The sequence below is a fragment of the Gekko japonicus genome, unplaced genomic scaffold (genome assembly GCF_001447785.1).
Source record: "Gekko japonicus isolate JY-2015 unplaced genomic scaffold, Gekko_japonicus_V1.1 scaffold451, whole genome shotgun sequence".
Lineage (NCBI taxonomy): Eukaryota > Metazoa > Chordata > Lepidosauria > Squamata > Gekkonidae > Gekko > Gekko japonicus.
The window spans coordinates 422,742-434,542 of NW_015175983.1; the positions used below are offsets into that span (position 1 = coordinate 422,742).

Genomic DNA, 11,801 nt, shown 5'->3' on the forward strand with positions numbered 1-11,801 from the left:
CTAGATGAGTTGATGACGCACTGAACGCTTCAAGATTTAATCACTGGATCACTTTACAAGTGTATAGCCGGGAATGTCCCGTTCTACCTGCATCGTCTCCTTCAGCTTCTGGGAATGCTTCTTCAGCTCACTGATGCGCTGGCCTCTTGTCTCCAGGTCGGCCTCCAGCTTCCTCATCTGCTGTTGCGATGCTGCTTCTCGGGCCTCAATGTTTCCCCTTTGCTCCTCCGTTTCCCTTGGCTGCCACTCTTGGCATGAATCAGCCGGGGACTGCTGCTTGACCTTCCTCCAGGTCTCTTTGTCTCCCTCATGAGAGGCTTGGAGCTGGCAGGCTTTCTTGGCATATTCTTCAGCTAATTTCTGGTTCTCCTGCTTGAGGGCTTCTGTCTCCCTGATCAGAGTCCACATTTCCAAGCTGCCCTTTTCATTTAAGATTCCCTTGATATTCAGTTTCTCTCCCTGTTCATTCAAGAGACTGTCTGATCCCTGGTTTGAAGTCCGGACTCTGTTTTCAGGGTCTGGTTTCATGTGTAGCATACCCTTGGGGAGTGAAATTTCCTCCTTGGCACGTTCGCTCTCAGTTGATGGCTCCCTCTTGTCCTCCTGCTTCCTGAATGTGGTGAACTCTGTTGAGGCCTCTTCTTTCAACGGCCTGCGTTGCTCCAAAGCTTTTTCGAGGGTCTGAATCCGCTGCCGGAGCTCCTGTTCCTTCTCCACTTTCCTCTTATAGTGGAGGGCAGCTTCCCTCGTCTCAGCAAGGATGTGTTGAATCTCTTCTTGATGGGCCTCCTTAAGAGCTTGGATGCTGGCCTCATGCTCATCGTTTTTCATATTCAGAGCATAGATCACCTGGACCCACAAGAGAAACAAAAAAAAAAATGCTGTTGATATAGGGCAGTACGCTTTCAGAAGGCCTTTATTACAAAAATCAAGAAGTATAAAAATACTTTTCTCACACATACACACACACACTAGGGGCGCCAGCCTCCAGGTAGGGCCTTGGGGAATCTCCTGGAATTAGGGTTGCCAAGTCTGATTTTCGCCACAGCGGGGGACTCCCGGCTGGCGGCTGGAGTACGCGTGCGCGCCGCATCCATGTCACTTGGAAGTGACGCAACCACGCCGGGCACGCTGGGGGCGGGGCCACGACCATCCGAGGGAAAACCATAGAGTTTTCCCTCAGATGACCGTGGCCCCGCCCCAGCGTGCCCAGCATGGTTGCGTCACTTCCGGGTGACGTGCATGTGGGGGTGGGGTTCCCCCCGGGGCCCGATCCGCCAGCGGCGGGGAACGGGCCTCTGGGGTGGGGTTTTCCCCGCCCCCGGTGGGACTTGGCAAACCTACCTGGAATTACACCTCATCCCTAGACTACAGAGATCAGTTCCCCTGGAGAAAATGGATGCTTTGGAGGGGGGACTATGACACTGTGCCCAACTTAGGTCCCTGTCCTCCCCAGGCTCCACCCCCAAATCGTCACTGCTGTTCTCTGGGTTTTTTTCCTCACCTCAGTTTTGAGGCTGAGGAGACATTTTTCTCTCACAGCATTCCTGAGGTACACTCAAAACAGCTATCTAATGAAGGCACAGAAAACTAAAGATGTTTTGATCGGGCACTTGATAGAGAGTACAGTTAGTTCCACAAGGCTGCGTCTGTCTGAGGAGGGTTTTCTGCCTCAGAAGAAGCCCTGTCCCTGGTTACTATTTGCCCAACCTCCATACTGAGAAGGGGCAGAGCAGGGCCTCAGAAGAGGCAGGTTTTGTATGGGAATGGATAGTCCTTCAGGCACCCCCTGATTCACAGGCTGAGACGATACAGACAACCTTTTTAGCAACTCACTGTTTTCCATGATGGATATGTAACTGCCTTGTAAGGTGCTAGTCCTGCCAAGGGAGGAGAAGTTCACCATTCCTCTGATTCCCCAGATTTCTGACTGGGTAAATAAATATATGTGGTGAAATTCCTCTCAGCGCTCACAGGGTGTTACACTGACGGGGTTTCCCATCCTTTATGAGCCTGAGGGCACCTCTGGAATTCTGACACACATAGTGGTAGTGAAGTAGGCATTTATTATTCCTTGCCCATATAAGGGGATAGTTGCTGTTCATGTTCCAGTCATAAGGGGGCAGAAGTGAGCTTGTGTAGTTTGGGAGGGAAAAGTAAGCCTAGTCAATGGAAAATTCCACTTTGGTGATGTAAAATGTGACGTGTAACCTTGTTGCAGTATAAAAGCCTGGAGCCTGCGTTGCTCTGGGTTCAGTCTGTTTAAAGCGTGCTTCGCTGACTGAACCGGCGCCAATAAAGTTCTTCTCCTTCTGTTGATCTGGTGGTCTGTGCTTGGGCTTAGGCCCCTTTCTCCGTGCTACATTTCTGGTTCCCTGACCGGGAAAGGGGGGAGCACCCAACCAAGGCCGGGTTGTTGGGGCCCTCCTGAGCCACGATTTTGAAGAGAACCGCACTGACTGAGGACTGTTTGGCGGCAAAGGCGCCATTTTCGATTTCGAAAAGCCGATCATTCACTCCTCTCCAGGGCTGGTTCTCACCAAAGTCGCTTGCTCAGTGAACTCAGCCAGGAGGAGAACATCAGGGGAAGACTCCGGAGTCCAGTCTGGTCAGAGTCAGGTCAGTATTAATCGGTATCGGTCCCCTTCAGTTGAAGGGAAGAGGAAGCCTGATCACCTTCCTATCGGGTCAGTTTCTGTCAGGCAGGCTAGGAAAGCCTTGGCTTTCCTATGATCAGGGTGGGATCTGTGTTGAAGTGAATGCATGGTGTGTGAGTGTGAAAAGGCGGACTCCCGTAATAGGAGAAAGTCAAATTGAATTGTGGTCACCTCAAGCTCGCATTTCTCAGTCGAGAGATCGCATCTGAGTCGGGTACAGGTGGAAGCATTTGTGGTTAAGGTCTCCCTTTTATGTGTCTAGGAGCAGTGGACCCCTTACCACTCTCCCTGTTTACCCCACCCTCTGTATACCCAGCTGTCTGTCTTTTGTCTGTTCAAAATGGGAGGGAGTCAGGCAAAGCCCAAAACCCCTCTTCAGTTTATGCTCAAGCACTTTGAAGAAATTTTTGGCACAGCCACTCATGGCGTAGTTTTAAATCCAGTCTGTCTGCAGACATTTTGTGAGGTAAACTGGCCTGCGTTTACAGTGGGATGGCCACCAGAGGGCTCCATGGATCTCTCTCTGCTACACAGAGTCTATCTGGCAGCTACGGATCCCCAAGAGGACCATTCCGATCAGCAGCTCCATTATGTCTACTGCTGGTATGAATATGTGAGGAAAAATCCTTCCAAGGCCAAGCGATTTAAAACCCGACAGGGCTCTGCCCCAGCAGCCAACCAGCCTATAGTTTGCCCAACACCAGGAACTATGCCAGCAATTTGTCCAACCCTGAATACCCCAGAAAGCAGGCCCCAAGGCCCCCAAGTGACTTGCCCGCCACCGGAGGATGATTGGCCCCCACCATACTCTGCTGGGCCATTGCCACCGCCTCCTCTTCCAACTCCGCCCCCAGAAGCAAGAGTGACTAGATCACAGACTGCGCAGGCCCGTGCCGCCCAAGAACTTGCAGCCCAGGAGCAGCTTCAGGAACTGCAAATCAGTGAAGCGCTTAGCCCTTCAGTGCCAGTCTCCACCATTTATCCATCCTTAGTGGACTGTTTGGCTACTGCCTCTGCTCCTGAACCTGAGACCCCTGTCACTCCCATACCTAAGACAGTCCTTAAGAAAAATCCGACAACAGGGACCTGGAGCCCCGCCACTCATTGGAGTCCTACATCAGGACTCAGTGAAATGAACCCTTTTAAAGTGCCTGTAGGCAAATCTCAGGAAACTGGCAATTTAGCAACAGTCTGCCCTCTCCGTCAAGTTCCAGCAGGAGCGGATGGGATTATGAGATGGGTCTATTCTCCTTTCAGTACTGTCGATCTCTGTAATTGGAGAACACAGACGACCCCATATAGTGAAGACCCCCGACCCATGACAGATCTGTTTACAACAATTATGGCTACACATGCCCCTACCTGGCGAGATTGTAGCCAGTTACTTACTGCTTTATTAACTTCAGAAGAGAAGCGGAAAGTCATGGCAGCTGCTAAGAAAACTGTTGAAAACAGAGTCCCTGCTGACCAACAGCCTAATGCAGCTGACTGGGTTCGTGCCCGCTTCCCAGATATAGACCCAAATTGGGACCCCAATGTAGATGCAGATAGAGGAAGATCAGAGGAATACCGAACTGCCATCCTCTTAGGTCTCCAGGAAGCAGGAAAGAAGCCCATGAATATGGCTAAATTGAGGGAGGTCATTCAAGAGCCAACTGAGCCACCCTATACCTTCCTTGAAAGACTGTACAAGGCTTACCGCCTCTACACTCCTTTTGACCCAGAGGAAGAAGCAAACCGTACAATGGTGAATGCATCTTTTGTTAGCCAGGCTGCACCTGACATTAGACGCAAATTACAGAAGTTAGAAGGGTTCCAAGGGATGAACGTGTCCCAATTAATTGAGGTGGCCCAGAAGGTTTTTGTGAATAGAGATAAAGAAGAGAAGAAAGAAGAAGAAGCTAAGCATAGACGAAAGGCAGCAATTTTAGCAGCAGTGATCCAAGGCCATGAGTATGACCGCCCGTCCCCAACATCCAACCTTGAGCCCCGTGGTCCTAGAACCCTAGGCCGGGACCAATGTGCATACTGTAGAGCGGATGGCCACTGGAAAAACGAATGTCCGAACCGCCAGTCCAGACTCCGGGGGAGGGGAGGATCTAGAGGCCAAGGAAGAGGACAGAGCTTTAACCACCTTCCAAGAGGGCAAGTTAATGAAAGCCGGTACAGCCGCACCTACCCTGCAGGGAAGTCGGAAGATGGCTTTGTTGGTATGGCCGGAATGAACTATGATGATTAGGGGCGACCGGGCTCTGTCAATTGTGGCCCTCGGGAGCCCTTGGTCCGCTTAAATATTGAAGGAAATCCTGTTGATTTCATGTTAGACACGGGGGCTGAAGTATCCATTGTAACGACACCCATTGCTCTGCCCACTAAAGATAGCCTAACAGTTGTAGGCATGGCAGGGAAGAAACTTGCTCTCCCATACCTCCAATCAAGAACCTGTTCTCTAGGAGGTCACCGGGTCACCCACCGTTTTCTCTTAAATCCCAGCTGTCCGATTAATTTGCTTGGGAGAGATCTTTTATCTAAAATGCGTGCCTCCATAACCTTTGATACTCCGGATGGCTCAGCACTTCTGTCCTTACCTCCAGAGACTCAAACTTCACTAGTGTGTTGTAATTTAGAGGTTGATGCTACAGAAGAGTGGCGACTTCCTGAGGTCCTAATGGGATGTGGATTTAGAAGACACCCTGATGGTGACCCTGAAGAAGTCCAGTATCAGACTGATAAAGATGCTTTTTATGACAAGGAAAAGGTGCAGGATAAATTGTACTACCGAAATGAAGTGCCAACTGTATGGGCAGAAGATAATCCCCCAGGCTTTGCTAAACACCAACCTCCTGTAGTTGTGGTCCTTAAACCTACTGCCAATCCAGTGAGAGAGCGTCAATACCCTATTCGTGAAGATGCCCGAAGAGTGTTAACCAAACACTTTCAGAGACTCCTGAAAGATGGCATCCTGATCCCCTGTGAATCTGCCTGGAATACTCCGATCCTTCCAGTACCTAAGCCTTCTCCAGACCCCAAGAATCCTGATTACCGCCCAGTCCAAGACCTGAGGGCAGTGAATACTCAAGTAGAAGCTATCCACCCTGTAGTGCCAAATCCCTATACAATCCTGACTCTGATTCCATCCACGGCTGCATGGTTTACTGTCTTGGATTTGAAAGATGCGTTCTTCAGTATTGGACTTCACCACCAGTCCAGAGACATCTTTGCCTTCGAATGGAGAGCCCCTGGAGCCTCCAGCCCATGTCAGTACACTTGGACTCGTTTGCCCCAAGGCTACAAAAATTCTCCTTCATTGTTTGGACAGGCCCTCGGTAAAGACTTAGAGAACTTTGACACCCAAGAAGGGGTCCTTACCTTAATCCAATATGTGGATGACTTGTTACTTTGTGCCCCTGACCCTCATCGATGTTCCCAGGGCACCCTTAACCTTCTCCGTCTCCTTGATGCCTGTGGCTATAAAGTCTCATTCAAGAAGGCCCAGATCTGCTTAACTCGAGTCCAGTTCCTAGGATTTGAAATCTCTAAGAATCAACGGTCTCTCAGTAATGCAAGGAAAGAAACTGTGTGCCAGATACCTCTACCCCAGAGTCGCAAAGAGCTACGAGGCTTCTTAGGTGCAGCTAGCTACTGTCGGTTATGGATTCCCTCCTTTGCTCTTTTGGCCAAACCCTTATATGAAGCTACCAAAGGGGGGACACAGGAACCTTTTGTCTGGGGCCCAGATCAAGATGTTGCCTTTAGGACCCTGAAACAACGGCTCATTGAGGCTCCTGCCTTAGGACTGCCAGATCCAGAAAAACCTTTTTCCCTTTGCGTAGATGAGAAGCAAAGTGTTGCTTTAGGTGTCCTTCTCCAGAAACTTGGGACTCACAATCGGCCTGTGGCCTACCTTAGCCAAAACCTGGATGCTGTAGAAGCCGGTCTGCCCCCTTGCTTACGTGCTGTTGCTGCCTGCTGTAGACTTATTGAAGCAGCAAACAAATTCACCTGGGGAGCCCCACTCACAGTGTTTGTATCACACGGAGTTAAGACCATTTTAGAAGCTCGTGGTCACAAATATCTGACAGTTTCACGTATGGCCAGGTACCAAGCAGTTCTCCTCGAGAACCCAGGTGTATCTCTAGCTCCTGTCATCAACATAAATCCAGCCACCTTGTTGCCAGTACCATGTGAAGATGTTGAGCATGATTGCCTAGTAACCACTGACCAGCTGTTTGCATCTCGTCTTGACCTTCGTGACCAACCCCTTCAGCAGCCAGACTTAATATTGTACTGTGATGGTAGCAGTTTCATCAACCCTCAAGGACGTCGCAAAGCAGGCTATGCTGTTGTAGATGACCATCAGGTGATACAAGCAGAATCTCTACCCGTTGGAACATCTGCTCAACTAGCAGAAATAATAGCCCTGACAGTTGCCCTACATCTAAGCAAGAATGCAGCTGCAAATATATTCACCGATTCAATGTTTGCTTTCAAGGCAGCCCATGCACATGGAATGCTGTGGCAACACCGAGGATTTATTACAGCCGCTGGAAAGGATATCAAATATGGGCCAAATCTTCGTCTTCTGCTAGAAGCCATCAATCTGCCAACTAAGATTGCAATAATCCACTGTCGAGGACATCAACGGAAGTCTGACCCAATTGCAGAAGGAAATGGTCGTGCTGATAAAGCAGCTAAGGAAGCAGCAGAAGGAAAACTTTGTCTCCGCACTCTAGTTCCTAGTCCGTCAGTCTTAGCCTGTCCTGTCTTCCCCACTCCAGTCTCAGCTTGGACGCCTCGTTACACCAAACATGAAGACTACCTCTGTGACCAGCAATCAGCAAAAAAGAATGAGGAAGGTTGGTGGATCTTGCCAACAGGAAAAATTTGGATTCCAGCCTCCTTAGGCTATGAAATAATGAAAGCCCTTCATGCTAATACCCATTATGGATCTTCCAGTCTTGTTAAAGCCTTAGACCGCTGGGCTCATCTGGAACGGAAGACAGCATTAGCAGACCTCGTGTGCCGTCAGTGTGTTACCTGTGCCCGAAACAATCCTAGAGAAGGTCCCCGACGACCTCCAGGAATCAATACCCCAGGACCAGCCCCAATGACTTCGCTTGTTGTTGATTTCACCGAGATGCCAAAAGTTGGTCGTCATCACTACCTGTTGGTGTTTGTCTGTACGCATACTGGATGGATAGAAGCGTTTCCAACTGCCACTGAAAAGGCCTCAGAAGTTGCCCGAGCCATGTTAAGGGATCTAATTCCAAGATTCGGATTACCTACCTGGGTTTCCTCTGATAATGGACCAGCCTTCATCTCTGAATTAACTCAGCAAGTTGCCAAAGCCTTAGGAATCATCTGGAAATTACACTGTGCCTATCGTCCCCAGAGTTCAGGAGCAGTAGAACGAGCTAATAGAACTCTTAAAGCCTCCTTGCGGAAGTTCACCCAAGAGACTGAACAGCCATGGCCTAAGATTCTACCTCTAGTGTTATTCCGACTGCACTGCCTCCCTTCCAAACGAACTTCAGTTTCTCCTTATGAGGCAATGTTTGGCCGTCCTCCCCCACTGACCATGGGAGTTCATACCGATGCTTATGGGTTTCATCAGTTAATCACCTCAGCAGAATTACAAGCCCTTGGACGACAAGTTGAGAAACTCCAAAGACATTACTCTGCCTGTCTCCCAGTTCCCTTGTTTGATTCTGTGTGTCATGTCAGTCCTGGAGATTCAGTATGGGTTAAAAATTGGAGACCAGAGCCCTTAGGGCCAAGGTGGGAGGGACCTTTCACTGTTTTACTCAGTTCCCCTACAGCTGTGAAGGTCGTTGAGAGGAAACCCTGGATCCACTGGACGAATTTGAAGCTTGCCCATACTAGATGGACTGCTGAGCCAGGATCTAATCCTACTACTGTGAAGCTTAGACGTGTCGTGCCCAGTAATCCAGCAAGCTCTGCTTCTCTTGGGCCCACGCCCCAAGAGGACACAGCTGAAGATTGACTCCAGAACCCCTGCTGAGACCTACCGGAAACGGTCTCCCTGCGCACGGGTGAAAAATCAGACCTTCGTTGGAGCATCAGGCCCTGCTCTAGTCACACCGGAAGCTGACTAGTCGACGCACAGGCCCAAGATGTGGATGCTTCTGTTAAATTGTGTTTTTGTACCTTCTATGATCTGCATCCCAGTTATGGGGTTTCCTGCTTGTACCTCTTGCATTACTTCCACTTTTCGTGAAGGTCAAGTCTCACAAACCCTCATTTATCATTCTGACTTTGATTGTATTTCGTCTGTAGTTACCCAATGTTCTCATGAGGGCATAAGTTACAGTGTTTGTGTAAATCAAGGGAAATTTATGTGCTTTCGACCCCAGTCCAATGTGACTCGGGCCCGTATTAATGTTTATGCTTATATTAGTGGATGGTACACAAGTCCTGATACTTTCACCTCTTCCCTTTTAGCGTCCAATGTCACTTCCCAGTCTAGTCAAAGTATGCAAGTCTGTTTTGACATATGTCATGCCATCTCTCGAAGTCGAAAGTATAGTGCAGGGGAAATTAGACAAACGTGTGGAGGGCTAGCTAAAGAGCAGAGCTATGCCAAAGAAGGGAAAATGTTTCTGTCATCAACTTATGAACTTGAAGCACAAGTCTGGTATGTCTCTAATGATGGTAATATCTCAGATGGACCTCAAGGTGGAATAGTGGGAGGAGGGAAAGCCCACCCGTACTTTAAGTTATCCCAGGGAACTAGTCTAACCCCTTGCAGCCATAACCACTGCACTCCCTTGTGCTTACATTTCCGAGCATCCGAGAACCAGGGAAGAAAGAAACTGATGTATGGGGTTGGCATAGATATTGGTGGTCGAAAAAGTCCATACGGACGCATTGTCATAGAAACTATTAGTTCAAAAATCCAAAGCACTGAAATGAAGATTCACACAACCTTTTGGTCAGAAATGGGGAAAGTAATAGAAATCCCCCCAGTGACCAAGAATCTATTTATCGATCTTGCTGAAAGAATTGCAGGAGAACTATCAGTTAAGAATTGTTATGTCTGTGGAGGTACCAATATGGGAGAACAATGGCCCTGGGAGGCCAAAGAGGTAGAACTTAATAATATCTCCCATGCTTTCAACCTTTCCTGGAATAATATCCACCGCCCCAGTAGATGGATCCTGAAAAATCCCTTAGTTGGTCATACTTGTTTTATACGACAGGGAGCTCCTTTTAACATTTCAGTGGGAGCCCTAGATTGTGAAGAAGGATGGTTCTGTAATGGCACCCAGCCTAAAGCCTATATTAATTTTGCTAATCCGAATGTCACCCAAGCCCCACCTTATGTTAATATGAGTCGTTTACAAGTCCTATGGGACAACCCCTGTAGCACTTCTAAAGAATGGAGAGCTCCAGACTCCTTATACTGGATATGTGGTTCAGCTGCCTATGCAACCCTGCCCCTTACATGGAATGGTGCTTGTATATTAGGTACTATAAAACCTAGCTTTTTCCTCCTACCCCTCACTGTCGGAGAAAGGTTAGGAGTCCCAGTATATGATGAGTTAGGACGCTCAAAGCGAGAAATACGGGGATTAGCTGTAGGTAACTGGAAAGATGATGAATGGCCTCCAGAACGTATTATTCAAGTATATGGTCCAGCTACCTGGGCAGCTGATGGTACATATGGTTATAGAACCCCCATTTATATGCTAAATCGAATAATTAGACTACAAGCGGTTTTAGAAATCATAACTAATGAAACTTCCCTGGCTCTGTCTGTATTAGCCGAAACCAACACACAACTTCGCACTGCTGTTTACCAGAACCGACTTGCCTTAGATTTCTTATTAGCAACTGAAGGAGGAGTTTGTGGAAAGTTTAACCTTTCAAATTGTTGTTTACAGATTGATGACAATGGTAAAGCTATTGAACAGATTACAGAACATATGCGTAATTTAGCCCATGTCCCAGTCCAAACCTGGACAGGAATAGATACTGAAGATTGGTTCGGAAACATACTTGGAGATTGGAAACGTATATTGTTCTTAATAGCTTTAGCCTTTGGTGGTTTGTTACTTCTCCCTTGTTTGATACCTTTGGTTAAGAATGTAGCTACCAAAACAGTTAATGCAATGTTAGCTCACAATGATACTGTTAAACTTTTATATTTGGTTACTGCTAAAAGGAACAGGTTGAACACTAATGCATAAATTCTTCCACAGGTTAAAGAAGAAAAGTACTGTTAGTTACTGTATACTCTCCAGGCAAGGAATAAATGCTATGCCATGTTATTGGTCGGTCTCTCTCTCTGTCCCAGAGAAAGGACCGAAAGGGGGGAATGAAGTAGGCATTTATTATTCCTTGCCCATATAAGGGGATAGTTGCTGTTCATGTTCCAGTCATAAGGGGGCAGAAGTGAGCTTGTGTAGTTTGGGAGGGAAAAGTAAGCCTAGTCAATGGAAAATTCCACTTTGGTGATGTAAAATGTGACGTGTAACCTTGTTGCAGTATAAAAGCCTGGAGCCTGCATTGCTCTGGGTTCAGTCTGTTTAAAGCGTGCTTCGCTGACTGAACCGGCGCCAATAAAGTTCTTCTCCTTCTGTTGATCTGGTGGTCTGTGCTTGGGCTTAGGCCCCTTTCTCCGTGCTACACTGGCACCTCTAGAAAGAAAGAAAGAAAGAAAGAAAGAAAGAAAGAAAGAAAGAAAGAAAGAAAGAAAGAAAGAAAGAAAGAAAGAAAGTCTAGTGAATTGTGATTAGAGACAGTAGCTGTTGGAGCACTGGGCTGGAAGTTTGTCAGCTTTGGCTGCACTATTCCGTTGCTCAGACATGACGTAGGCACGTAGCTGGGTGATGCTCTGGTAATGGGCCCCATTGCTAGAGTGTTGCCCGGCTATGTGCCTACGTCATGTCTGGGCAACGGAATAGTGCAGCGCCTGTGTTTTCCCCATGGGAATGGTCCCGCAAAGAACTATACATCCCCCACCGAATTAAGGTAAGTACTTGGGAGCCCTGGCTGCAGAAGGCAGAGCCACATACAGAGGAAGCCAAAGCACAGGGGTAAAGAGGAGTAATTTTTAAAAAATACACCGGGAAAAAGGAGTGTGAGACGATAAAACCAGCAGTGTAAGTGGCAGCAGCTGCT

General features: G+C 48.1%; 3 protein-coding genes across 3 annotated transcripts in view; 2 read left to right on the forward strand and 1 right to left on the reverse strand.

Annotated features, from left to right (window-relative positions):
* Positions 1–2,489, reverse strand: part of FAM184B (family with sequence similarity 184 member B) — a 98,322-nt gene extending 95,833 nt beyond the window's left edge. The window contains exons 1-2 of the mRNA XM_015426267.1: positions 2,457–2,489; positions 88–849 (exon numbers count right to left, since the gene is read on the reverse strand). Coding sequence (XP_015281753.1) covers positions 88–849; positions 2,457–2,489 — 795 coding nt within the window. The remainder of the gene's footprint in view (positions 1–87; positions 850–2,456) is intronic.
* Positions 2,490–3,350: 861 nt separating this feature from the next.
* On the forward strand, positions 3,351–4,901 carry LOC107123100. Its single transcript, XM_015426277.1, has one exon. The coding sequence runs from the start codon at positions 3,367–3,369 to the stop codon at positions 4,894–4,896; it is 1,530 nt and encodes a 509-aa protein (XP_015281763.1). The 5' UTR covers positions 3,351–3,366; the 3' UTR covers positions 4,897–4,901.
* A 55-nt stretch (positions 4,902–4,956) lies between these two features.
* On the forward strand, positions 4,957–8,466 carry LOC107123099 (the record flags this gene model as incomplete). Its single annotated transcript, XM_015426276.1, has 1 exon — positions 4,957–8,466. A coding segment is annotated over exon 1 (3,492 nt), but the record flags the coding sequence as incomplete, so codon positions are not given.
* Positions 8,467–11,801: the final 3,335 nt, after the last annotated feature.